The sequence below is a fragment of the Pristiophorus japonicus genome, chromosome 1, assembly GCF_044704955.1.
Source record: "Pristiophorus japonicus isolate sPriJap1 chromosome 1, sPriJap1.hap1, whole genome shotgun sequence".
Classification (NCBI taxonomy): domain Eukaryota; kingdom Metazoa; phylum Chordata; class Chondrichthyes; family Pristiophoridae; genus Pristiophorus; species Pristiophorus japonicus.
The window spans coordinates 176,250,919-176,278,640 of record NC_091977.1 but is presented as its reverse complement, the minus strand read 5'-3'; the positions used below and the strand labels follow the sequence as shown (position 1 = coordinate 176,278,640).

At 44.0% G+C, this 27,722-nt stretch overlaps 1 protein-coding gene across 3 annotated transcripts in view; it reads left to right on the top strand.

The window, feature by feature from the left end:
* adgrv1 (adhesion G protein-coupled receptor V1) overlaps positions 1 to 27,722 on the top strand; it is an 892,784-nt gene that overhangs the window by 524,906 nt on the left and 340,156 nt on the right. For all 3 annotated transcript variants that reach the window (XM_070885047.1, XM_070885038.1, XM_070885028.1), the window contains 2 exons: positions 25,585 to 25,992; positions 26,775 to 26,959. In XM_070885047.1, the coding sequence (XP_070741148.1) occupies positions 25,585 to 25,992; positions 26,775 to 26,959 (593 nt within the window). The remainder of the gene's footprint in view (positions 1 to 25,584; positions 25,993 to 26,774; positions 26,960 to 27,722) is intronic.

The following is a 27,722-nucleotide window of genomic DNA, read 5'->3' as shown; positions in this document are numbered from 1 at the left end:
AATTAAACTGTGGCTGATGTAATTTGTTTGTGTGATATGAAACTAATCACTTCTTTGTAGTAAGAATAATTTCTATACATTCCTCATGTATGTAGCAAGAATACAAACCTGAATGCATTACTTTTTATGGTATGTGTTTAGGAGGGCACAAAAGATAAGCAAAAAAGTGCCATTTGCATTCTTGTGAAAAAGATGACATAAATGGTACATTAAGGTCTTCTGACAAGAGGAGGTAATTTTTTATCTTTACCAACAGAGTGGAATGCCTGTTTGTTTCAGCCAGGCTATATAATGGGCAGCTGATCCACTACACCATATTATCGCTCAGGCGGTGAAGATGAAAATTTACCTTAAGATCTTTTATGGTAGATATATTTGTCAGAGAGATACCTGTGAAGATATTAGAACTAAAGATAGAAACTAAAAGTGACGGGTTCCGACTGAATAGACATTATTGAAGCACTCTTTCTCCTGTTCAGAAGATTGTAATGTCAGCTGATATTGAAAATTCCACAAGTTTCATTTATCTACAATATTTGCTTTGACAGCACCTGCAGTTTATGGGTTGTATGATTTGATTAATAAGTATGCTTACTTTGTATACTATGAGTACCTGCTGCACCTAATGTTAGTAAATAATACTGCCACTGCAGAAAATTCCTTTAGACCGAATTTAGTAGAGATTTAAGATAAAGCATGAAGATCCTGGGTAGAGGAAAAGTGAAAATCATACTTGTCCTGCTTCTCTTCAGCTTGTTCCTGGCCCACCAGCCCCTCTCCCCCCTCAGATCCCCTAATCTGAGGACACTCCCACCATGAGCCCCAGCGCCAACCTCTTTGGGACATTAAGCTTGAAAGCAGTCCCTCCAGCCTCATTTCCCGAACAACGAACGCAAAGGCTACCACTCACAGAAAGCTGCGGACTTCAAGAACATATCCATCAACTGGTCAGGTGGGCTGAACAGTGGCAAATAGAATTTAATCCAGAGAAGTGTGAGGTAATGCATTTGGGGAGTGCTAACAAGGCAAGGGACTACACATTAAATGGGAGGGCACTGAGAAGTGTAGAGGAACAAAGGGACATTGGAGTGCATGTCCACAGATCCCTGAAGGTAGCAGGCCAGGTGGATAAGGTGGTAAAGAAGGCATACGGAATACTTGCCTTTATTAGTCGCGACATAGAATATAAGAGCAGGTGGGTTATGCTTGAACTGTATAAAACACTGGTTAGGCCACAGCTGGAGTACTGCTTCCAGTTCTGGTAACCGCATTACAGGAAGGACGTGATTGCATTGGAAAGGGTGCAGAGGAGATTTACGAGGATGTTGCTGGGACTGGAGAATATTAGCTATGAGGACAGATTGGATAGGCTGGGTTTGTTTTCGTTGGAACAGAGGAGGCTGAGGGGAGACCTCTGTCATGTATGTATGCTTGGGGTTACTAGACACCAAGTGGCGCCACTGTCGGAGGACATTGGGCTGTACGTATGTGTGTGCGGCCCAGGTATAAAAGGCAAGCCATCATGTAATGTAATCACTTTTGGGCCCTAATAAAGCAGAGCCAGGTTTGTACCTGTGTTAGTTTACAGTATTCAGTCTATCAGTTATTATATACATAAAATTTGGCGACGAGGTAACTTAAGAACCTTCGCATTCAAAAATGAGCACAATTGGAATTCTGGAGAGATTCGTGGAGGGACAGGACTGGGTAGATTTTGTAGCTCGCCTGGACCAATACTTCGTGGCCAACAAAATGGAGGAACCCACTGACGCAGATAGGCACAGGGCGGTCTTCCTCACGGTTTGCAGTCCGAAAATCTATGAACTCATAAAGAATCTTCTCTCGCCTGCAAGTCCAACGGACAAGGACTATGAGGAATTGTGTGCTCTGGTACGTGACCATCTCAAACCAGAAGAAGGCATCATCATCTCACGATATCGATTCTACATGCACGTTCATTCTGAGGGCCAGGATGTGTCGGAATTCGTTGCCGACCTAAGACATCTAGCTGGACCGTGTAAGTTCGAAAACGCGTTGGGAGACATGCTGCGGGACCTCTTTTAATCGGCATCAACCACGAGGTGATCCTGCGTAAGCTACTGGCAGCGGAGATGCTGGATTTGAGCAAGGCCATACCGATTGCCCAGGCATGCATGACGACGGACAAAAACTTAAAGTAGATATCATTGAAAAATCGGAACTCGGCGAGTATTGTAAACAAGATTGTATCGTCGTTTGGCAGAGCTGCATATGGCAGGGCCTGCTCGAAACCTGTGGCTGCCCAAAGTCCGCCAACGGGAATGAATCCGATTTCACCATGTTGGCGTTGTGGGGGCAATTATCGGCCTCATCAGTGTCGGTTTAAACAGTACATTTATAAAGGCTGTTCGAGACTGGGGCATTTCCAGCACATATGTCCGCAACTGAGCAAGCGTGCTGCGACACACCACATGGAGGATGATGACCAGTATAGCGCGGATCTGGATATGTAATCCGAGATACCAGAGGAGGAGGTGTATGGACTGTATTCGTTCCAAACAAAGAGCCAATCAATAATGATTAATGTGAAACTTAACGGTGTGCCGGTACCGATGGAATTGGACATGGGTGCGAGTCAATCAATAATGAGCCAGAGGACATTCGACAAGCTGTGGGATACTAAGGCTGTGAGGCCTAAGCTGAATCTAGTCAATGCCAAGTTACGTACGTACACTAAAGAACTCACAACGGTGATTGGCAGTGCAGTAGTCAAGGTTTCGTATGATGGTGCAGTTTGTGATTTATCATTATGGATTGTTCCAGGCAATGGTCCAACACTGTTCAGCAGGAATTGGCTAGAAAAAATCAAATGGAATTGGAACGATATCAAAGCGTTGTCGTCGGAGGATGATACTTCACGTGCTCAAGTGCTGAGCAAGTTCCCCTCGCTGTTTGAACCAGATATCGGCAATTTCACGGGAGCCAAGGTGCAGATCCACATGGACTTGGATGCAAGACCCATCCATCATAAGGCTCCGGCAGTTCCGTACATGGTGAGGGAGAAGGTCGAAATCGAACTGGACAGACTCCAGCGTGAAGGGGTCATATCACCAGTTGAATTTAACGAATGGGCCAGCTCCATTGTTCCTGTATTGAAGAGTGATGACACTGTCAGGATTTGTGGAGACTACAAGATTACAATCAACCGAGTTTCGAAACAGGATCAATACCCGCTACCGAAGGCTGATGACCTGTTTGCAACATTAGCCAGGGGGAAGTCGTTCACTAAACTGGATCTGATGTTGGCCTACATGACCATAGGAGCTGGTCGAGACGTCAAAGAAACTTACGTGCATCAACACTCATAAAGGACTATTTATCTACAACAGGTGCCCTTTCGGAATTTGCTCGGCTGCAACCATATTTCAGAGGAACATGGAGAGTCTACTGAAGTCCGTCCCTAGAACCGTCGTGTTCCAAAATGATATCCTGATCACAGGTCGTGACATCGCCGAACATCTGAACAACCTGGAAGAGGCTCTACATCGTCTGGACAAAGTGGGACTCAGACTGAAACGTTCGAAGTGCGTCTTCATGGCACTGGAAGTCGAATTGCTGGAGAGGAAAATTGCTGCTGACGGCATCAGGCTTACGGACTCGAAAACCAAGGCCATCAAAAATGCAAACAAACCTCAGAATGTGATGGAGCTGCGTTCGTTCCTTGATCTACTCAACTACTTTAGTAATTTCCTACCTAGATTGAGCACTTTATTAGAGTCACTGCACATGTTGCTAAGAAAAGGCAACAACTGGGTTTGGGGTGCGTCTCAAGATAGAGCTTTTGAGAAAGCTACTAATCTGCTTTGCTCTAACAAGCAGCTGATATATTATGCTCCATGTAAGCATTTAGTATTGGCCTGTGATGCTTCGTCATATGGAGTTGGTTGCGTGCTCCAACAAGCTAATGAGTCGGGTAAACTACAACCTGTTGCGTATGCTTCTAAAAGTTTGTTAAAGGCGGAAAGAGCCTACAGCATGGTAGAAAAAGAAGCATTAGCCTATGTGAATGGGGTTAAAAAGATGCATCAGTACCTGTTTGGTCTTTGGTTTGAACTGGAAACAGATCACAAGCCACTCATTTAATTGTTTTCAGAAAACAAAGGTATCAATAACAATGCATCGTCCCGCATCCAGAGGTGGGTGCTGACATTATCTGCCTATGATTATGTTATTCGCCATAGACCTGGCACCGAGAATTGTGCCGATGCACTGAGCCATCTGCCGTTGCCCACACCGGAGGTGGAGACGCCACAACCTGCAGACCCACTGTTAGTTATGGATGCTTTTGAAAGTGAAAGAACTCCTGTCATGGCTGAACAAGTTAAGACCAGGACCAGCCAGGACTTGATATTATCGGTTGTGAAACGTTGTGTCCTTAGTGGTGATTGGTCTGCCATACCCAAGCAAATGGGTGATGAGACCAAACCTTACATCCGTCGCAAAGACGAACTATCCATTCAGTCAAATTGTTTATTGTGGGGTAATTGTGTTGTTATGCCTAAGAAAGGCAGAGAGAAATTTGTACATGATCTATATAGCACTCATATCGGTATTGTCATGATGAAAGCCATTGCCAAGTCTCATGTATGGTCTGGAATCATGTGTGCATCAGTGCAACACTTGTATGCAGCTAAGTAAAGCACCAGCGGAATCGCTGCTGAGCCTGTGGTCGAGGCCATCTAAACCATGGTCCAGGATCCATCTCGACTTTGCAGGACCCTTCCTGGGAAAGATGTTTTGGTGGATGCATATTCCAAGTGGATAGAGTGTATAATCATGTCATCCAGTACATCCACAGCTACCATTGAGAGCCTTCGTGTCATGTTTGCTACCTATGGTCTGCCCGACATCGTTGTAAGCGACAACGGATCTTGCTTCACCAGTATGGAGTGTCAAGAGTTCATGAAACTCAATGGTATCAAACATGTGAGGTCAGCACCATTCAAACCCGCATCTAATGGTCAAGCAGAGCGTGCTGTCCATACCATCAAGCAGAGTTTGAAATGTGTAACTCAAGGTTCACTGCAGACTCGCTTGTCACGCATATTGCTTAGTTACAGGACAAGACCCCACACGCTTACCGGGGTCCCCCCTGCTGAGCTATTGGTGAAGAGAGGTCTCAAGACCAGGCTCTCTCTTGTCCACCCTGACGTGAATGATCATGTTGAATACAGACAATAAATTCAGCAGTGGTATCATGATCGCGCTGCTGTGTCACGCGACATTTCTCTTAACGATCCTAAGTATGTACTAAATTATAGTCAAGGTCCCAAGTGGATCGCCGGTACTGTTACGGCCAAGGAGGGTAACAGAGTGTTTATCGTCAAGCTCAAGAATGGGCAAACAAGCAGGAAACATGTTGATCAGATAAAGCTGCGGCACACGGATGAACCGGAACAGTCTGAAGAAGACACAATCAGTGACCAACCAACCTACCCTCAGTCATCAGAGGATGCCGCTGTCATCAATGGATCTGGACTTTCAATCCCTGACATGGTCATTGCCACTCCCATCAGATCGGCTACAGCCCCCAGTAATAACAGACTCAGAATGCTCACGCAAGGCTGGAGTGGAACTGAGACGATCAACTCTGGAGCGGAAAGCCCCGGACCATGTCAATTTGTAAAAAGACGTACTAATATCTTAAAGGGGGATATTGTCATGTATGTATTCTTGGGGTTACTAATCACCAGGTGGCACCACTGTCCAAGGTCATTAGGTTGTACGCACGTGTGTGCGGCCCAGTTATAAAAGGCTAGCCATCATGTAATGTAATCACTTTTGGGCCCTAATAAAGCAGAGTCAGGTTTGTACCTGTGTTAGTTTACAGTATTCAGTCCAATCGAGTTATTACATACATAACAGCCTCATTGAGGTGTATAAAATTATGAGGGGCCTAGATATAGTAGATAGAAAGTGCCTATTTTCCTTAGCAGAGGGGTCAACAACCAGGGGGCATAAATTTAAAGTAATTGGTAGAAGGTTTAGAGGGGATTTGAGGAGAAATTTCTTCACACAGAGGGTTGTGGGGGTCTGGAACTCACTGCCTGAAAAGGTGGTTGAGGCAGAAACCCTCACCACATTTAAAAAGTCCTTGGATGTGCACTTGAAGTGCTGTAACCTGCAGGGTTACGGACCAAGAGCTGGAAAGTGGGATTAGGCTGGATAGCCTCTTGTTGGCCGACGCAGACACAATGGGCCGAAATGGTCTCCTTCCATGCTGTAAACTTCTATGATTCTACGAACGCTCGATGTGCACCCATCCAGAAAAGCCCTGGTAATGCTGGTCAGCGTAGTGGTAACGTAGCAGCTCTCCACCTCGCTTTTGTCTCAATAGCATCTGGGATCTGAGCATTCCCCAGGCACTACGAAGAGGAAAATTAGTCCTCCACATTGAGCATTATCTTTGCATATTGAGGGATCCAGGAAGTCTGTCTTTTTTTATTGTAAATGTCACTCCTGACATTTTGAAAATGGTGGCAACCATGGGATTCGTGTCATTCACAAAGGGTGAAAAACAATTACCAAATAGGGAGAGCAAAATGCTTGAAAATAATAATTACACGTGTGAAATGCAACATTTAATAGCAATCCCTCGATATTACATAATGTGAAACTTGAATTACCAGCAATACTGCCGTAAAACAGCAGGTGGCTCTTCATCCACCTGAATGCCACTGTGTAGAGATGCGTTTAATTTATTTTATAAACCTCTGGAATATGTTCATTGAGAATTTCACAAGATTTTAAAGATAACTTGCATAATGTTATAAATTGCAGAATTTATTTTATAATTCTGTTTAGTGATTTCATTACAGCTGTACTCCACCATATTTAAATTACCCCATATATTTACTTTATTGCCACCAATCGATAGATTTGTTTACTTACACTTTACAGATTTTTGGGGGAGTTGGTTTTCAGTTTCCTTGTGGGTCATCAAAACTAAACACATTGCCAACAGCAATGGTTGTGTGACTACATGGCGGGAAGCAACATCCTAATTGATTGCTCAGTCACATTTTTACTTTTAAGGCTAGAAATTAACGTTGATTAATAGAAAATTAATGCTCAGTGTAAATAAATAAAATAGGTTAACACCATCGCTAAAATAGCAAGCAGAGTAAATAAATGACTTAAAAGATTGTCTGCTATCATCACCAACAATAATTTCGAGGAACCTTTAATTTCTTGGCAATCAGTAACGAGTGGGGTGCCTGCCACAGGGATCAGTGCTGGAACCCCAACTACTTCCAATCTATATTAACGACTTGGAAGAAGGGGCTGAGTGTAACGTAGCCAAGTTTGCTGATGATACAAAGATGGGAGGAAAAGCAATGTGTGAGGAGGACACAAAAAATCTGCAAAAGGACATAGACAGGCAAAGTGAGTGGGCAAAAATTTGGCAGATGGATTATAATATTGGAAAGTGTGAGGTCAAGCTTTTTGGCAGAAAAAATTTAAAGAGCAGTTATTATTTAAATGGAGAAAATTGCAAAGTGCTGTAGTACAGCGGGACCTGGGGGTACTTGTGCATGAAACACAAAAGGATAGTATGCAGGTACAGCAAATGATCAGGAATGCCAGTGGAATGTTGGCCTTTATTGCAAAGGGGATGGAGTATAAAAGCAGGGAAGTCTTGCTACAGTTATACAAGGTATTGGTGAGGCCACATTTGGAATACTATGTGCAGTTTTGGTTTCCATATTTATGAAAGGATATACTTTGGAGGCAGTTCAGAGAAGGTTCACTAGGTTGATTCCGGGGATGAGGGTGTTGACTTATGAGGAAAGGTTGAGGAGGTTGGGCCTCTACTCATTGGAATTCAGAAGAATGAGTTGATCTTATCGAAACGTATAAGATTATGAGGGGGCTTGACAAGGTGGATGCAGAGAGGCTGTTTCCACTGATAGGGGAGACTAGAACTAGGGGGCATAACCTTAGAATAAGGGGCCACCCATTTAAAATTGAGATGAGGAGGAATTTCTTCCCTCAGAGGGTTGTAAATCTGTGAAATTCACTGCCTCAGAGAGCTGTGGAAGCCGGGACAGTGAATAAATTTAAGGCAGAGATAGAAAGTTTCTTAACCGATAAGGGAATAAAGGGTTATGGGGAGCGGGCAGGGAAGTGGACCTGAATCCATGATCGGATCAGCCATGATCTTATTAAATGGTGGAGCAGGCTCGAGGGGCTGCATTGCCTACTCCTCCTATTTCTTATGTTCTTATGTTCTCAACATATTTAAAATCTAGAAATTATTGTTGTTGATATTGAGATGGATCATTTACATAGTTTGCATTATTTTAGAGCTGTACAACTATGCAAAATTAACAGATTAACCATTATGTTCAGGTAGCAGACCAAAGAAATACATATGAGGAAACTAAGGGTTCATCTAGTAAAAGAAAAAAAGACTTGCATTTATATAGCGTCTTTCACAAGATGTCCCAAAATACATTACAGCCACTTTTGAAGTGTAGTCTCTGTTGTAATGTATGAATGTCAACAACAATCATTTCTCGGCTCAAATCATAATTTGAAATTTGCAAAATAATGCAAAGTTTAATAAGCTGCATTTCATCACAACAAATACTCTTTAGGATGAACAGCATTTATATTTTGAGCAGAACATTCTTTTAAAGTGGCATTTCCACCATAATCTGTTTTTGTTATGTTGATTGAGGGATAAATGTTGGCCAGGATACCAGGGATAACTCCCCTGCTCTTCTTCGAAAAATTGCTGTGGAATCTCTTGTGATCACATGAGAGGGTTTAACATCTCATCCGAAAGACAGCGCCTCTGACAATGCAGCACTCCCTCAGTGCTGCACTGGAGTGTCAGCCTAGATTTATGTGCTCAAGTTCTTGGAGTGCGACTTGAACCCACAACCTTTTGACTCAGAGGCAAGTGTGCTACCTACTGAGCCACAGCTGACATAAAGCTCAATCTGTGTTCCAAATGGAGTAAGCAACAGCTTCTGAGCTTGGAACATGAACAGCTTTGAAGTGGGAGCTTTTATAGCACAAAAAAAGAAAAGAAAGACTTGGATTTTTCTCACGCCTTTCTCGACCACCGGACTTCTCAAAGCATTTTACAGCCAATAGAACACTGTTGTAATGTAGGAAACCATAATGACAACATCCCTTTGAAAATGTAGTGCAATTTGTTTTAAATATTTGTTGCATATGCAATAGTGCTTTCCTCACTTCTTTTATTAGCTCCTTTATCATCTGTATTGATCTGTAGGGTAACAAAAACCTGTGTTTTGCTTTGCTAAACATTTGTCACTGAAGACTGTGCCCCTTGAGCCCATGTTTAGCTTTGTCTTGTTATCTCACTTTTTATCTTCTGTAAGCACTGTGATTTGGCACCTGTGTTGTATTTTTAGGACTGAAGTACACACAAAATCGATTTAGATCAATATAGTTTCAAAACAAAGTTGATTTATTAAAATGCAGTGCAAAAGTGACTGAAGCAAACCTTGAACAGCACTTCAGTGTGGCTGAAGAGCTATGCTGTATAGAGAGCTTTTCAGAGGGTCAGTGAAGAGGGTTAATGTCCACTGGGTCAGCCTGAACAGTCAGCTAAATAAACAAGTTCCTGCATTTTGGAAAAATAGCTATTTCAGACATAATGGCCCTGATTTTAATTCCCCCACCCCCACTTGACTGAAACCAGTTTGGGGCCTGGAGGGGGGAGGGAAGTGGCAGTTAAAATGAGGGTAGCAACTTGCCTCATCTGATCCTGTTCCCTTCCCGATGTTAACGCTATCTTTTGAGCGGGTGAACAAGATGTCCGCAGGAAGGCAGCGGGGTCCATTTTAAAATATGCAAATCGGGTCCCGGCCAGACCTGCCGGTAGGTGGATTTACAAGAGAGACCCATGCAGGTAAGTTTTAAATGTTATTTTAGGTTTCCTTGACTAGAAGGAGCAGGAGTGCTCTTCAGTGCTTGACTAGAAAGCCGTGGGCATCTCTTGCCCCGGACTCTCTCCCTCCACTCGACCACATCAAAAGACTGACCCAACTTCTGAGCACTGCTCCCATACATCCCCGACTGCGGCCTTCTGCCGCCCAATTCCCACTCTCACCCGCTGGCTACGTAATGGATCTGGCCAGCTTCAGGCAGGAGTCAAAAAAATGTATGCAAATGGGACACTGGCTGTTAAAATCAGTCGGGTCTTGACCTTTCAATTATGTCCATGTGCGCCACCCACTTCAGGGCTTGCACGCACTGTGCCCATCCCGTTAAAATCAGGACCAGTGAAGTTGAATCCTAGTGTCACATGACCGGAAGGAGCAGAGCTGCAGCGGCCTAACAAGAGCGGGAGACTCCAATTTATAAACAACAACAAAACAATCATTGAGTGACATCACAGGAGAGCAGGTAAGTGATTGGTTGGTGAGTATAACAGCTTTTCTTTGCTTTCCAAGTTAGGGAAAAGGTTAAATTAAAAGCTGAGGAACTGTAACTTGCTAGTACTTATTAAATTAATAACTTACAGCATAAAATAATTAAACAAAACTAAAATATCAATTGAATCAAAGTATATGTGACAGGGGGTGTGTCGTAATTGCAGCATGTGGGAACTGGCAGACAGCATCGCATTCCCGAGCAACCACATCTGCAATGAGTTTGTCTGCAGCTCAAGGAACTTCGGCTCAGAATTGTTGAGCTGGAGTACGAGCTGCAGTGCATCAGGAAGGGAGAGAGTTACCTAGACACTTTGCTTCAGGGGGCAGTCACACCCTTTAGGTTAAGTAGTACTTTAGATTTAATCAATGGTCAGGGACAGGAGGGTGTGACTGTGAGTCAGGAAGGTATGGGGACCCAAGATGCAGTGATGGAGGAGCCTCAGCCCTTGACCCTGTCCAACAGGTACATGGTACTCGCTCCCTGTATGGATGAGGAAAAGGACTGCAGGGAGGATGGGCAAACTGACCACAGCACCGTGGTACAGGGGGCCATCCAAGTGTGGGGGCGGGGGGGGCGGAAAGGAAGGAATGTGGTAGTGATAGGGGATAGTATAGTCAGAGGGATAGATACTGTTCTCTGCAGCCGTGACAGGGAGTTCTGGAGGTTGTGTTGCCTGCAGGGTTAAGAATATCTCCTCGTGGCTGGAGAAGATCTTGGAGTGAGAGGGGGAGGATTCAGTTGTTGTGGTCTATTTAGGAACCAACGACATAGGTAGAAATAAGAATGAGGTTCTGCTCAGGACATTTGAGGAGCTAGGGTCTAAATTAATAAGCAGAACCTCAAGGGTAATTATCTCTGGATTACTACCTGAGCCAGGTGCAAATTGGCATAGGGTCAAGCAGATCAGAGAGTTATATGTGTGGCACAAAGAGTGGTGTGAGAGGAAGGGGTTTCAATTCATGGGGCACTGCCACCAGTACTGGGGAAAGAGCGAGCTGTTCCGTTGGGATGGGCTCCACTTAAAGCGGGCTAGGACCAGCGGCCTGGCAAATCGATTAACTATGTCTGATATGACCGTAGATAGGGTTTTAAACTAAAAAATGGAGGAGAGGTCAGGTGAGGGTAAATTTAGATATCTAAAGAGAAAGATCAATGCAATAGAGCAGGGTAGCGATATGTGTAAAAATAAGCAGTGTGACAGAAAGGGACAGAGTTTAATGATAGCAGTGCAGCAGTGAATAAGGTCAAAGCAAGGATTAATGATACAAAAATTAAATTAAAAGCTCTTTAGCTGAATGTACAGAGCATTTGTAGCAAGATAGACGAACTAGTAGCACAAATCGAGATAAATGGGTTTGATCTAATAGCTATTATAGACGTGGTTGCAAGGTTACCAAAGTTGGGAACTAAATGTTCCAGGGTAGTTGAAGTTTCGAAAAGACAGACAGATTGGGAAAGAAAGACTAGCATTTATATAGCGCCTTTCACGACCACCGGATGTTTCAAAGCGCTTTACAGCTAATTAAATACTTTTGGAGTGTAGTCACTGTTGTAATGTGGGAAACGTGGCAGCAACTTGCACACAGCAAACTCCCACAAACAGCAATGTGATAATGACCAATTAATCTGTTTTTGTTATGTTGATTGAGGGATAAATATTGGCCAGGACACCAGGATAACTCCCCTGCTCTTCTTTGAAGTAGTGCCATGGGATCGTTTACATCCACATGAGAGGGCAGACAAGGCCTCAGATTAATGTCTCATCTGAAAGATGACACCTCTGACTGCACCTCTCCCTCAGTACTGCACTGGAGTGTCAGCCCAGATTTATGTGCTCAAGTTCCTGGAGTGCGACTTGAACCCACATCCTTCTGACTCAGAGGCGAGTGTGCTACCCACTGAGCCACAGCTGACATTAAAGGTGGGGTGGGGGGTAGCCCTGATAATAAAGGATGACATAAGGACAGGAGAGAAAAAGGATCTTGGCTCAGAAGATCAGGAAGTAGAATCAGTATGGGTGGAGATAAGGAATAACAAGGGGCAGAGAACATTGGTGGGTGTAGTATATAGGCCCCCTAACAGTAGCTATACCGTGGGACAGAATATTAATCAAGAAATAGTAGGAGCTTGTAACAAAGGTAATGCAATAATTGTGAGGGACTTCAATCTTCATATAGACTGGACAAATCAAATTGCCAAAGGTAATCTGGAGGTCGAGTTCATGGAATGCATTTGGGACAGTTTCTTCGAACAATACATCATGGAACCAACCAGGGAACAGGCTATTTTAGATCTTGTATTGTGTAATGAGACAGGGTTAATTAGCAATCTCATAGTAAAGGATCCTCTGAGACAGAGTGATCATAATAGGATAGAATTTCACATTATGTTTTAGAGTGACTTGCCTAAGTCCGAAACTAGAGTCTTAAACCTAAATAAAACCAATTACATAGGTATGAAGGGCGAGTTGGCTAAGGTAGATTGGAAAATTAGATTAAAAGGTATGGCAGTAGATAAGCAGTGGCTAGCATTTAAAGAAATATTTCATAATTCTCAACAAAAGTACATTCCATTGAGAATCAAAATCTTCACAGAAAAAGTGATCCATCCATGGCTAACTAAAGAAGTTAAGGATAGCATTAGATTGAAAGAAGAAGCTTATAATATTGTGAAGGACAGTAGTAAGCCTGAGGATTGGGAGAGTTTCAGAAACCATTAAAGAATGACCAATCAATTGATAAAAAGGGAAAAGAAAAGACTATGAGAGAAAACTAGCAAGAAATATAAAAACAAATTATTAAGAGCTTCTACAAGTATGTAAAAAGGAAGAGAATGGAAAAAGTAAACATCGGCCCCGTAGAGGATGAGGCAGGAGAAATTATTATGGGGAATAAGGAAATGGCGGAAACGTTAAACAAATATTTTGTATCTGTCTTCACAGTAGAAGGTGAAAAAAGCAAACCTAAAATGGTGGAGAACCAAGGGTCTAATGAGGGTGAGGAACTTAATGGAATTAATATAAGCAGAGAAAAAGTACTAGAGAAACCGACAAATCCCTAGGACCTGACGGCCTACACCTTAGGGTTCTAAAAGAGGTGGCTGAAGAGATAGTGGATGCATTGATTTTGATCTTTCAAAATTCACTAGATTCTAGAACGTTCCAGCAGATTGGAAGGTAGTAAATGTAACACCACTATTCAAGAAAGGAGGGAGAGAGAATCTACAGACCAGTTAGCCTGACATCAGTCATCGGGAAAGTGCTGGAATCCATTGTTAAGGAAGTGGGAACAGGGCACTTCGAAAATCATAATATGATTAGGCAGAGTCAACCCCGATTTATGAAAGGGAAATCGTGTTTGACAAATTTATTGATTTTTTTGAGGATGTAACTAGCGGGGTAGATAAAGGGGAACCAGTGGATGTAGTATATTTGGATTTTCAAAAGGCATTCGATAAGGTGCCATATAAAAGGTTATTATACAAGATAAGGGCTCATGGGATTGGAGGTAATGTATTAGCATGGATAGAGGATTGGTTAACGGACAGAAAACTGAGAGTAGGGATAAACAAGTCTTTTTCAGGTTGACAGGCTGTAACTAGTGGGATGCTGTAAGGAGTAGTGCTGGGGCCTCAGCTGTTACAATCTCTATTAATGACCTAGATGAAGGGACTGAGTGTAATATATCCAAGTTTGCTGATGATACAAAGCTAGGTGGGACAGTAAGCTGTGAGGAGAACACAAAGTATCTGCAAAGGGATATGGATAGATTAAGTGACTGGGCAGTAAAGTGGCAGATGGAGTTTTATGTAGGGAAATGTGAGGTTATTCACTTTGGTTGGAAGAATAGAAAACAGAATATTTTTTAAATGGTGAGAAACTTTTAAGTGTTGGTGTTGAGAGAGATTTGCGTGGTCTTGTGCAAGAAACACAGAAAGCTAGCATGTTGTCCTCGATAGCAAGGGGATTGGAGTATAAGAGTAAGGAAGTCTTGCTACAATTATACAGGGCCTTGGTGAGACCAAATCTAGAGTACTGCGCACAGTTTTGGTCTCCTTTTCTGAGGAAGGAATAACCTGCCTTGGAGTTGGTGCAATGGAGGTTCACTAGATTGATTCCTGGGATTAGAGGGCTGCCCTTATGATGAGAGATTGTGTAGAATGGGCCTATACTCTTTGGAGTTTAGAAGAATGAGAGGTGCTCGCATTGAAACATACAAGATTCTGAAGGGGGTTTGACAGGGTAGATGCTGAGAGGTTGTTTCCCCTGGCTGGAATGTCTAGAACTAACCAAACTGGAAGCAAAACGGTGGAGGAGGATTTTCTGGAGTGCACAAGGGATGGTTTTTTAGACCAATATGTCGAGGAACCAACTAGGGGGGAGGCCATCTTAGACTGGGTGTTATGTAATGAGAAAGGATTAATTAGCAATCTCGTTGTGCGAGGCCCCTTGGGGAAGAGTGACCATAATATGGTGGAATTCTGCATTGGGATGGAGAATGAAACAGTTAATTCAGAGACCATGGTCCAGAACTTAAAGAAGGCTAACTTTGAAGGTATGAGGCGTGAATTGGCTGGGATGGATTGGCGAATGATACTTAAGGGGTTGACTGTGGATGGGCAATGGCAGACATTTAGAGACCGCATGGATGAACTGCAACAATTGTACATTCCTGTCTGGCATAAAAATAAAAAAGGGAAGGTGGCTCAACCGTGGCTATCAAGGGAAATCAGGGATAGTATTAAAGCCAAGGAAGTGGCATACAAATTGGCCAGAAATAGCAGCGAACCTGGGGACTGGGAGAAATTTAGAACTCAGCAGAGGAGGACAAAGGGTTTGATTAGGGCAGGGAAAATGGAGTATGAGAAGAAGCTTGCAGGGAACATTAAGACGGATTGCAAAAGTTTCTATAGATATGTAAAGAGAAAAAGGTTAGTAAAGACAAACGTAGGTCCGCTGCAGTCAGAATCAGGGGAAGTCATAACGGGGAACAAAGAAATGGCGGACCAATTGAACAAGTACTTTGGTTCGGTATTCACGAAGGAGGACACGAACAACCTTCCGGTTATAAAAGGGGTCAGAGGGTCTAGTAAGGAGGAGGAACTGAGGGAAATCCTTATTAGCCGGGAAATTGTGTTGGGGAAATTGATGGGATTGAAGGCCGATAAATCCCCAGGGCCTGATGGTCTGCATCCCAGAGTACTTAAGGAGGTGGCCTTGGAAATAGTGGATGCGTTGACAGTCATTTTCCAACATTCCATTGACTCTGGATCAGTTCCTATGGAGTGGAGGGTTGCCAATGTAACCCCACTTTTTAAAAAAGGAGGGAGAGAGAAAACAGGGAATTATAGACCGGTCAGCCTGACATCGGTAGTGGGTAAAATGATGGAATCAATTATTAAGGATGTCATAGCAGTGCATTTGGAAAGAGGTGACATGATAGGTCCAAGTCAGCATGGATTTGTGAAAGGGAAATCATGCTTGACAAATCTTCTGGAATTTTTTGAGGATGTTTCCAGTAGAGTGGATAAGGGAGAACCAGTTGATGTGGTATATTTGGACTTTCAGAAGGCGTTCGACAAGGTCCCACACAAGAGATTGATGTGCAAAGTTAGAGCACATGGGATTGGGGGTAGTGTACTGACATGGATTGAGAACTGGTTGTCAGACAGGAAGCAAAGAGTAGGAGTAAATGGGTACTTTTCAGAATGGCAGGCAGTGACTAGTGGGGTCCCGCAAGGTTCTGTGCTGGGGCCCCAGCTGTTTACACTGTACATTAATGATTTAGATGAGGGGATTAAATGTAGTATCTCCAAATTTGCAGATGACACTAAGTTGGGTGGCAGTGTGAGCTGCGAGGAGGATGCTGTGAGGCTGTAGAGCGACTTGGATAGGTTAGGTGAGTGGGCAAATGCATGGCAGATGAAGTATAATGTGGATAAATGTGAGGTTATCCACTTTGGTGGTAAAAACAGAGAGACAGACTATTATCTGAATGGTGACAGATTAGGAAAAGGGGAGGTGCAAAGAGACCTGGGTGTCATGGTACATCAGTCATTGAAGGTTGGCATGCAGGTGCAGCAGGCGGTTAAGAAAGCAAATGGCATGTTAGCCTTCATAGCAAGGGGATTTGAGTACAGGGGCAGGGAGGTGTTGCTGCAGTTGTACAGGGCCTTGGTGAGGCCACACCTGGAGTATTGTGTACAGTTTTGGTCTCCTAACCTGAGGAAGGACATTCTTGCTATTGAGGGAGTGCAGCGAAGGTTCACCAGACTGATTCCCGGGATGGCGGGACTGACCTATCAAGAAAGACTGGATCAACTGGGCTTGTATTCACTGGAGTTCAGAAGATTGAGAGGGGACCTCATAGAAACGTTTAAAATTCTGACGGGGTTAGACAGGTTAGATGCAGGAAGAATGTTCCCAATGTTGGGGAAGTCCAGAACCAGAGGTCACAGTCTAAGGATAAAGGGTAAGCCATTTAGGACCGAGATGCGGAGGAACTTCTTCACCCAGAGAGTGGTGAACCTGTGGAATTCTCTACCACAGAAAGTTGTTGAGGCCAATTCACTAAATATATTCAAAAAGGAGTTAGATGAGGTCCTTACTACTAGGGGGATCAAGGGGTATGGCGAGAAAGCAGGAATGGGGTACTGAAGTTGAATGTTCAGCCATGAACTCATTGAATGGCGGTGCAGGCTAGAAGGGCCGAATGGCCTACTCCTGCACCTATTTTCTATGTTTCTATGTTTCTATGTTTCTAACTAGGGACACAGTCTCAAGATAAGCGATAGGCCATTTAAGATAGAGATGAGGAGGAATTTCTTCACTCAGGTGTGAATCTATGGAATTTTCTGCCCCAGAGGGCTGTGGATGCTGAGTCTCTGAATAGATTCAAGGTGAGATAGATAGATTTTTGGAGTCTAGGGGAATCAAGGGATATGGAGATCGGGCGGGAAAGTGGAGTTGAGGTCAATGATCAGCCATGATTTTATTGAATGGCGGAGCAGGCTCGATGGGCCGTAGGGCCTACTCCTGCTCCTATTTCTTACGTTCTTATGTTCTTAATGCAATAATTTTAATATAAATAAATCTGTTTGCTAAATTGTCATTAATCAGCAAAGTTTTCTGCTAACTAATCAGTACTGTAGTTTCCAGCCTACAATCTGTGTTTTTGGAAGATGATAGGTTATCTATGATGACATTTGAAAAATACTTCTTCCGTTTTATAAGAAAAGTGTTTTCGGAATGTGGGAAGAATCTTCTGTTTTTTTGTTCAAGCTTTCTATTGACTGATCTTCAAAGACTGTACATATGAATGCTCTGATGAAGGAATTTAAGAGACGCAATAAATTCATATGCTATAGTTCATTGGGGTTATATTTCAAACAAAATGTACCATTACCTATTATCTTTGAGGCCCTTACATCCAGTACTTGAAGCTAATTGGAGAAGAGTTAACTGGCAACCTTGTACTAACAGCACTGGCTTTATCACTCAAACTGTAGCAAGTTAAAATTTTAGGACAGCCTGTTACTTGAATCTCAACTGGTTCAATAGGTGGATCACTTTGTAACAGGCCTGTATTTAATTTTGCAGAATTAAATAAAATGGTTGTACCAATTTAAAGTGAAATGTATCTCTTTATATGTTCTGTCTCTTTGTCTATCTTGTTTTGTATGTCCCTTTTCTCCTCTTCTGTATTTTTCTCTCTTTCTCCCTCCCACCTCCGGCATGGGCCCAGTTATGTCCAGGAAATACCAGGGCAATGTTGTGGTGGTGGAGACCTGACATAGGAACTGTGCTCCCCCGGTTATACAAAGAGAAAAATCTACCCCATTTATTATATGTATTAGAAGTGATTAAGAATTTCCAAAATAAATACAGGTAGCAAGATTTATGTTGTATACTGAATGCAATGAGAATCCAATCTCAGATTATCACTGCTAACTTGACAAGCAGCTTACACATAAGAGTACATTTTTGAAAGGCTCTGCTCTGATATGGAGAAGTCAGAAAGGGCAGCAGGAGCTGCAGCATCAATCCTGCAGTGTTCTAGCTGTATCTACGGCTCGTGATGCTGTCCATTGAGGCCCCATGCCAGGAGCAGAACCTTGCAAATTGTCTATATGATACCAAATGATTAGGCATCCAATTTTAACCCAAACTGTGAGACAATTATCAAATTAAGCTTGAGGCCATACATGAGGTTACTAGATGGCTTCACATACAACCAAGGTTTACACGCTAGCTGTTGTGAGAAATGAATCACAATTCGGCAATTGAATTTAGTTCATCAGAAGTTGGGAGCTGAAGCATTCTGCTGGGTTAGAGAAATGAGAGCTTTATTCTTGAGCCTTAAATCTAGGAGCACTTAATGATGATGATTGCTGCTATTTTTGAATGCGTAAAGTCTAACTGGGACTGAAACACAGGCCAAAACCAAGAGATCTAACATTTCCCATAAGCGGTGATTCTGCAATCTGGGGCTCCCGTGGAGCAGATTGCAGGAAATTGTGGGCACAGCCTGTGATTATCGGTCTCGCTGGGGAGACTGGATTGCTGAATCACACTTGCGGATTAAATCTTTCCCGTTGTGCAACTTGATAAAATGATAGCGGAAATTTTGCAGCAGGCTTTGAGGAGGACAACAGTGTGGGCAGGACATGCCTGTGCTGGCAGTATGCAGAGTAGACAGGTTGTGATGTCAGTCAGCGTGTAACATTGATTTGATGCACAACCTGCCATTTTCGATGTCGCCATCCATTCAACGCCCTCTCCTAAACATGTACAGCTGAACATGCGTTCAGTTACACGAGGGACCCCGCACTAGCGTTATTTAAAAGGAAACATTCAATTTGCCGATTATTTCTCTTGTACTGGCTCGTGCAAAGTTTGTGGGAGTACTGGGTTGCTGGAAGACATTTAAAAGTGCACAGGGAGTGCTGGGACATCGGGAAGATGCTGGCTGCTACTGGAAGGCCTCTGAGTACATCACTTGCTCCTAGTCATGGGGCTCTAGTTGCAGTCACCCTCACGCTCCAATGTGACAGGGAGATAGAGCAGAGGCAGCAAAGACAAGCTGCTCGCAGAGGGGTGAGATGGAGGAGGGCTCTCAGCAGGAGGCGTTAGCCACGTCGGGTCTTCAAGGAGCACTTCTCCAGCTGCACCTGAATGAGGAGCAGTGTGTTCGGTGGGCTGCTTCACCAAGGAGGTGGTCACCGAACTTTGCCATGTCTTGGAACCAGACGTGCAGCCTCCGAGCAGGACGATGATGGCTCTGCCAGCAGCGCTCAAGGTGAATCTTTTCGGCAGTGGATACATCCAGGCTGTAACAGGCGATGTAGCAAACATCTCAGTTCGCTGTCCATTGCTGCATCCGGGAAGTCACAGAGGCTCTGTACTCCAGGAGAGGGAACTTCATTGTCTTCTCTCTAAACAGAGAGAAGCAGAAGGAGCACGCACGTAGCTTTGCAGGCTATCCGGCTTCCCCATGGTGTAGGGCATTAGCGACTGCAGACACATGGCTTCACGGATGCCACATATCATTGGTGAGATGTTCCATAACCACAAAGGCTACCACTCACTTAATGTGCAGTTGGTGTGCAACCCTGCCCAGCACATTATGATGGTGAATGCCCGGTATCCTGGCAGCAGTCATGATTTCTTCATCCTGCGTCAGTCTATTGTGCCTGCAATCTTCCAGCCACCACATCGAATTAGAGAGTTGCTGTCAGGCGACAAAGGCTAACCTGGCTGATGACTCCCCTTCACAACCCCACCACTCATGGCCAGCACTCGTATAACTGCCAGGCTGCCACGAGGATCGTCATCGAGCAGACCATCGGGGTGCTTAAGCCTTGACCACTCAGTAGGAGCCCTCCAGTACACGCCAGAGGGGGTGTCCCAATTCATGGTGGCTGCTGCAGCCTCCACAACTTGACCATCATGAGGGTGCAGCCCTTGACACCACGGGCTCCACTACCACCTCAGGAGGAGGAGGAAGAGAGGAGGCAGCCTGCAAATCCTGCAGATCTCGCCTCTATACTAACCTCTAAAGTTCGCGCAGTGCCACTTTTTGAACTGGTTCCTGCGAATGTCAGATAGAGTGACGGTGTCTCTTCTTCTCCATCACTCTTGCTCTTCCAACACTGGTAGGCCTGGTTGGAATGCTTGGGGTATCTGAAAGGAGAAAGGCACAAGGGTAAGGTTGTGATGAGGGTTTGGGGGGAAAGCAAGATGTGCATGCTTACACCATCAGCAGTTTGTAAGTAAGAAGAGCTTGTGGGATGAGTGGCGAGTGGGATGTGAGAAGGAGGATTAAGTATGAGCATACCGTCTTCATCAATGCTTTCAACCTCTCTGATCGCCACGACCTCAGTGACCTCCCCTCCAATGATGTCTAGCACTGTCTCTTCCAGCTGTGTCAGGTTCTGCTGCCATGCCTGCCCCCTGCCTGTTAGCTGCTGTTGCTGCTGGTTATGAGCCACCTTTTCCTGCAAGAGAAAGGGAAGTGTGTCAGTGAGTGTGGTACAGTGTGTTTGGGTGATGTGCTTGTCATGGTTGAATATGTGGCATCGTGTGCAAAGTGTGATATGTGGGTATTGCAGCAGTGGTAAGTGTTTGAGGGTGAGGTGAAGCTGTGATTGTGAGAGATGATTTTTGGTAAGTGTGTGATGGGGGTGTGGTGCATTGAGCAGTGTGTGAGGCTAGTGGTGCAGTTGGTGGGACATGGCATTAGTAGATGCATTCACTGACTTTGACCGCTCCTGTGAAGTCATTAAACTTTTTTTGGCACTGGATCCAGGTCCTAGGGGAAAGACTGGTGGCACTGACCGCATCAGCAATCTGCTCCCATTACTTTCTCACAGTCAATCTTGGGGGCCTTTTGGCCCCCTGCGGGTAGAAGGCCAGTCTCTTTCAATCCCCTGCACTGAGGCCTCCACTGCTGCGTCTGAGAACTGAGGTGCCCTTTCTCTGCCCTATTGAGCTATGGCGATCTTCAATATCTCTTTGCAACAATTACAATGAGGTGCTTCTTTCAGAAAGCTCCTCCCCTTTAAAGGGTGCAGACTGTGTTTCATACTGCAGGCTAGTTTTAAATAGCTTGAGCAGACTTCTCACAAAGTTAGGCCCCCTGCTGAACGCTGATCCAACCAGCAGCGCTTTCAGCGCTGGGCTCAGTGGTTCAATCATGTTAATTAACAGGCAGCACGAATTTTGCATGCTGTTTGCATTACTTTCATCGGGCGCAGGCAGATCACGCATCGCGATCCCCATGTCTATTTTCAGGCCTTATAGAATTTGGCCCCAATGAATTTTTACATCTGAATTATTAGTTTCTCTTTAATTCTGAATGTATTTTGCATTTCACCATAATGGCCCAGAATTTGCTGGAGTGGGGCATCTCGCAGTGTGCCGTTAGTTAGACTTGTTTCTGCACCCTTCAGCTCAAATATTTTTGTCCACAAAGTTGCTGGAACTATGAGCTGCTCAAGACTTGGCCAAGAAAACAGGGCATCTGGGACCTTGGTGAAAAACAGGACAAAAAGTGTATTTCCTTAACCAACGAGGATGAGAAATAAACAGAGGAAGGACTGAGAAGGAGGGTGAATTAGAGTGAGTGAATCCAATGTCAAATCAGGTACAGAAAGAGAAATAAAGAAAGAGAAAGATTGGATGAAAAAGGAAAAGTAAGAAAAATTATTATTTTAAAGTTCAACATTTAAAAAATGTTACATTTTTAAAATCTCCCGACAATAATTCACTACTTGAAGGAATGGGTTTCTGCACTTCTAATTGTTCACTTTCTGGGCAAATGAAGTTTGTGGTGTATGGAGAAAGAGTCAGACTGAACACTGTGAGATCAAAGTAAAGTGTGACCTTAGTCTTTTATTGCAGGTCTCCAGAGTGCCTCTCCAACCTGTGAAGCTTCCTTAAATACCTGTGCTCCCAAGGGATTATGGGATCCCTTGGGACTCCAGGGGATGAGCCCTCTGGTGGCTGTACAGAATAAATACAAGTTTACTTAGAAACAACACCCCTCCCCCCGCCCCACCCCCCAAAGTCAAAAGTGTAACTATTTACAATGTGAGTCGATCTGGGGCCCTTCTTGCTCTGGTTGATCATCTCGGTGTGAAAGCTGATGTTGCTGAATCATTTGTTGGGTCCTCGCTGGGCTGCTGTGCAGCTGGCCTTGCTGGGCCGCCTGGTGTGTTGGGCCCTGCAGGGCTGCTGTGGATGATGGGTTCTGCTTCGTGGTCAACCATGGTGCCGGTTGCCACTGGCGTGTATGTTGGGGAATCAGAAAAGGAAGGATCTAAGGTGGGTTGCTCAGGATAGTCCGTGAATCTGAATTTGATTTGGTCCAAGTGTTTAGTGAATGAGTCCATTTGAAAGTTTGACCCGAAACACCCTGCTTCCCTCTTTGGCCATGACAGTGCCAGGAAGCCACTTGGGACCTTGTCCCTAGTTTAATACAAATACAGGATCATTGATTTCAATCTCGCGTGACACATTTGCGCTATCATGGTATGCACTTTGTTGAAACCGCTTGTTCTCTACCTGTTCATGTAGATCAGGGTGAACTAACGAGAGCCTTGTCTTAAGTGCTCTTTTCATGAGCAGTTCAGCAGGTGGGATCCCAGTGAGTGAGTGTGGTCTCATGCGATAGCGAAGCAGGACATGGGATAGGCGAGTCTGCAGTGAGCCTTCAGTTACCCTCTTCAAGCCTTGCTTGATGGTTTGCACTGCTCTCTCTGCCTGACCATTGGACGCTGGTTTAAATGGGGCAGATGTGACATGAATCATGAGTTCTTTGAACTCAGCACTGTTAAAACCTGGCCCATTGTCGCTCACCAGAACATCGGGTAGGCCGTGTGTGGCAAACATGGCCCGCAGGCTTTCAGTAGTGGCAGCGGACATGCTAGCCGACATTATCTCACATTCAATCCACTTGGAGTACGCATCTACAACCACAAGGAACATTTTACCTGCGTAGTCGATGTGTACCCTAGACCACAGTTTGGAGGGCCAAGACCATAAACTTAGCGGTGCCTCCCTGGGTACTCTCGCCTTGTGATGGATGGGTCACGCCCCTGGAATTAGGTGGATTTGCATGTTTGCTCCTTGGAATTTCCCGATGCCTGATTCGAACAGTGAAGGAAATTTGTTTAAGACCTGGGCATACGAAGTGTCATCAGCGGGCGATAGTGCTCGGACGTCATCCCAGTTCCAGCGTATCTTTCCCAGCCAGCTCCTGCCGAGCAACGTGGGACCATCGCCCAGTACCACCCAGAGTGGTAGCTTGTGCACCGCTCCATCGTAGGAGACCTTTATGGTAGCACTGCTGATTACAGGAGTCAGTTCTTTCATGTAAGTTCTTAGTTTCGAGGCGAACTGGAGTTAAGACTGGCCTTGAAGCCGTGTTGCATGACAACCTTTCGAAAGTCTTTTTGCCCATGATGGACTGGCTCGCGCCCGTATCCAGCTCCATTGACACCGGGAGTCCATTAAGTTCTACATTCAGCATTATCAGGGGACAATTCATGGTGAATCTGTGCAGCCCATGTACCTCTGCCTCCTCGATCTGAGGCTCTGGTACGTCGTGATCCTCCATGGATCTGTCCTCCTCTGCAACATGGTGGGTTGTAGGTTTAACAGGCTTTGCAGCTCGCCTGCACACTCTTTAGAGGTGTCCCATTGTTCCACAGCCCTTGCAAACGTACTCTATGAATCGGCATGAATGGAAGCGATAATCACCCCCGCAGCGCCAACAAGGTGTTAATGGCCATCTGTGGACGTGTAGCTGCAGGTATATGTGACCTGCCCTGTACGTTACGATTCGAAAACAACATCACTTTGTTCACAGTACTTGTAGCAGCACTTGTGTGCTGAGAGATTTGCTTCGTATTGTCACTGGTGGCAATGAACGCCTGGGCTATCGCTATGGCGTTACGCAAGATTGGGGTCTCTACAGTCAAAAGTTTGCAAAGTACGGTTTCGTGGCCAATGTCAAATATGAAAAAGTCTCTGAGCATGTGCTCCAAATGTCCTTTAAATTCGCGTCCTGCAAGGCGTCTTAGCTCGGCGACATAACTCGCCACTTCCTGGCCTTCAGACCTTTTGTAGGTGTAGAACCGATACCTCGCTATCAGAACGCTTTCTTTCGGGTTCAAATGCTCTCGGACCAGTGTGCACAAATCGTTGTATGATTTCTCCATGGGTTTCGCTGGAGTGAGCAGATTCTTCATGAGGCCATACATTGGTGCCCCACAAACGGTGAGGAGGATCACCCTTCATTTGGCAGCGCTCTCTTCCCCATCCAGCTCGTTGGCCACGAAGTATTGGTCGAGTCGCTCCACAAAACTTTCCCAATCATCTCCCTCTGAGAATTTCTCCAGGAGGCCCACTGTTCTCTGCATCTTTGGGTTCGCTATCTGTATCTCGTCGCCAGTTGTAGTGTATGGAGAAAGAGTCAGACTGAACACTGTGAGCGCAAAGTAAAGTGTGACCTAAGTCTTTTATTGCAGGTCTCCAGAGAGCCTCTCCAACCTGTGAAGCCTCCTTAAATACCTGTGCTCCCAAGAGATTAAGGGATCCCTTGGGACTCCAGGGGATGAGCCCTCTGGTGGCTGTACAGAGTAAATACACGTTTACATATATAACAAAGTTGATTGGCAGTCATCAACAATTATGTCTTAAATAGGTAGTTACACTATAATTTACTAGAGTTAACTTTCCATGGTGAATTTAATGGGCAATTAATATGCAAATGCAGCAACTTCATGAAAATCACGAGAGATTAAGGGTGAAATACCGTTTTCATGAAGCTAGTGGTGGATCGATGCAAATTGGCCAGCAACTTGTGGCGATTCGCAATTCACGGGGCTCGTCTTCCTCACCACAAGTTGTTGACCGATTTGCACATTAATAATGTTGTGCGTCGTTTGGATGCCATTATTATTTCAGCAAATTCTGGACATTGTCTTCTATGTTTCTGTTATCATGATTTTAATTTTTTTTTAGTTTTTATTAAAGTTATGAAATAAATACATGCATCAAACATAAATTCACAATGGTGAATTTATTTGATTCAGAGCAAATAAATATCCTTATTTTGTATTTTATAGGAGTTGAGAAAAGCTGAGCTGGTAGGCCAAACCTTAATATCACCAGCTATTGCTGGGATGGATTTTGTGAAGTCGGGAGGCATTTTAACTTTCCAACCGGGGCAGTCGAGCGTTGCATTGGACATTGTCCTTACTCCAGAGCTGGCGTCTTCCAATCCATTGCCCAAGCGACTTCAAGTGCTGCTCTACAATCCATCTGCAGGAACTCGGCTGGATAAGGATTACAACATAGCAAACATCACAATAGTCACGGATGCTAACTCTCAGTTCTTCTGGGGTTTAGTTGATCAGTTATACCAACCCCTTGATGATGACTTAATAAATCAAATTCTTCAAAAACTGCAAAACAAGATCACTGCAGAAGCCACAGGAGAACAACTCAGTGCAGTAATGAAAGTGTTGGAAAAGGTGAAAGTTACAATTTATCTTAAACGAGCGTAATACCATAATCCACATAAGTGTAACTATAAGTGAAAAAGCATAATTTAAAAAAAAATACCTACTATTTGTTGTCAAACATTTACTTATCACAGAGTAAACTTGTGTCAGCAGCACAACTAGATGTGCTTGCTTTGAAAGTGCATTAATTACTGTACATTACAGACAGAACTGGATAATAATTTAGAATCATAGGTTTTAGTTTCTGCTTTGGCATAAAAAATAGACGTAGACAGGGTGTAACCGAACAATAGATTTCCACCCATTGTGCGTCCCGTGCTAATTTTCGGTAGGTTCTGGTGTGGGTGGTGGAATGAAAAAAAATGGCATCATTTCAAGTTGGACATTATCAACCTCGGGCTTGTGAGAAATCAGGCATCTTTTTCAAATGGGAGCTTTTTAAATACCAGATACTAGTGTAACCTACTGTGATTTATGGATTATATTAGGCACGTTCTGTGTGAAAGAAATTTATAGGAGTGAAGTCCTCCATTCTCCATTGCATTGCCCTGGACAACAAGTGCAAGGTTGGCTCTTTTGAGACCAAGGCCACTGCAGGCAGTGGTTTATGACTCCTTTCCACTATCCACTTACACCTGTCGAACACAAGTTTATTCATGCTATATGCCTAGCCCTTTTATAATTCCCACTTTGCCTGACACACTTGGAAGAAGATGCTGTCCAGCAATATTTTTTTCCATTATAATTTTGGTACTTTAATTTAATGGATTAATTTGTTTATGATTCATTAGGTGATACAGGAAGGAGCGAAGACGCCGGCCAGTGACACCAGTAGGGGACTACTTTACAATATTCTTTGTGCACTACTAGACCCTACACGCAAGGATACTAAAGGATTCAGTCAACTGGCTGAAGTGACCGAGAGATTTGCCTTCTCACTCCTCACTGATGTAGAATGTGGATCTCCTGGTCAGAGGTAAAATTATTCAAGATTATTGAGATTTTATAGGATTAATACATAAAGCAGTAACTATTATTTGCATCTATCTAGGGGTTGAATTTAATGCATCGTGTATTGAATATATTAGTAGCTTTCAGTAAAAGCTAACAAAGGAGAGTATCATAAAATAGAACCAGAAAAATCTAGACAAATCTAAATATCCTTTTAGTTCAAAGTATTCTTTAAATAAATGGGGAAAAAATGTAAGCCTATTTTTCATCTTGGTGTAGGAATATCATAGCAGTCATCAGAGAGCTACAATCAAATTCTAATTTCAGACTGTGATGCATTGTGTTCACAGTAAAATATTGCTAATCGAAAATGTGTTGATTTTTGTGGCCATGAACACTTGAAAATCAGCAGCACATTGCGCTCTTTTCAAATTTGCTCACTAGCATAGTGACAACACAAAGGCAGTGGATGGGTCAAGAGCGAAGGTGGAAATGTAGATCTGGGTATTGTCTGTGCACATGTAGAAGCTGACCCCATATTTGTGGACAATTTCACTAAGGGACAGTATGCTTTGAGGAAAAGGATAATACACCAAGTGAGGGAAATCCCACTGAGCTGAACAGAGGAAAGACATTGATCAAAGATGGAGTGGTCGGCTGTGTCAAAAGTTGCAGTGAGGTCGAGGCGGGATAATGCACCATGTTCAGAGTCACAGAGGATGTCATTTGTGACTTTGGTTAGGGTCGTTTCAGTGGTGTGGCAGGGATGGAAATCTGATTGGGAGAGA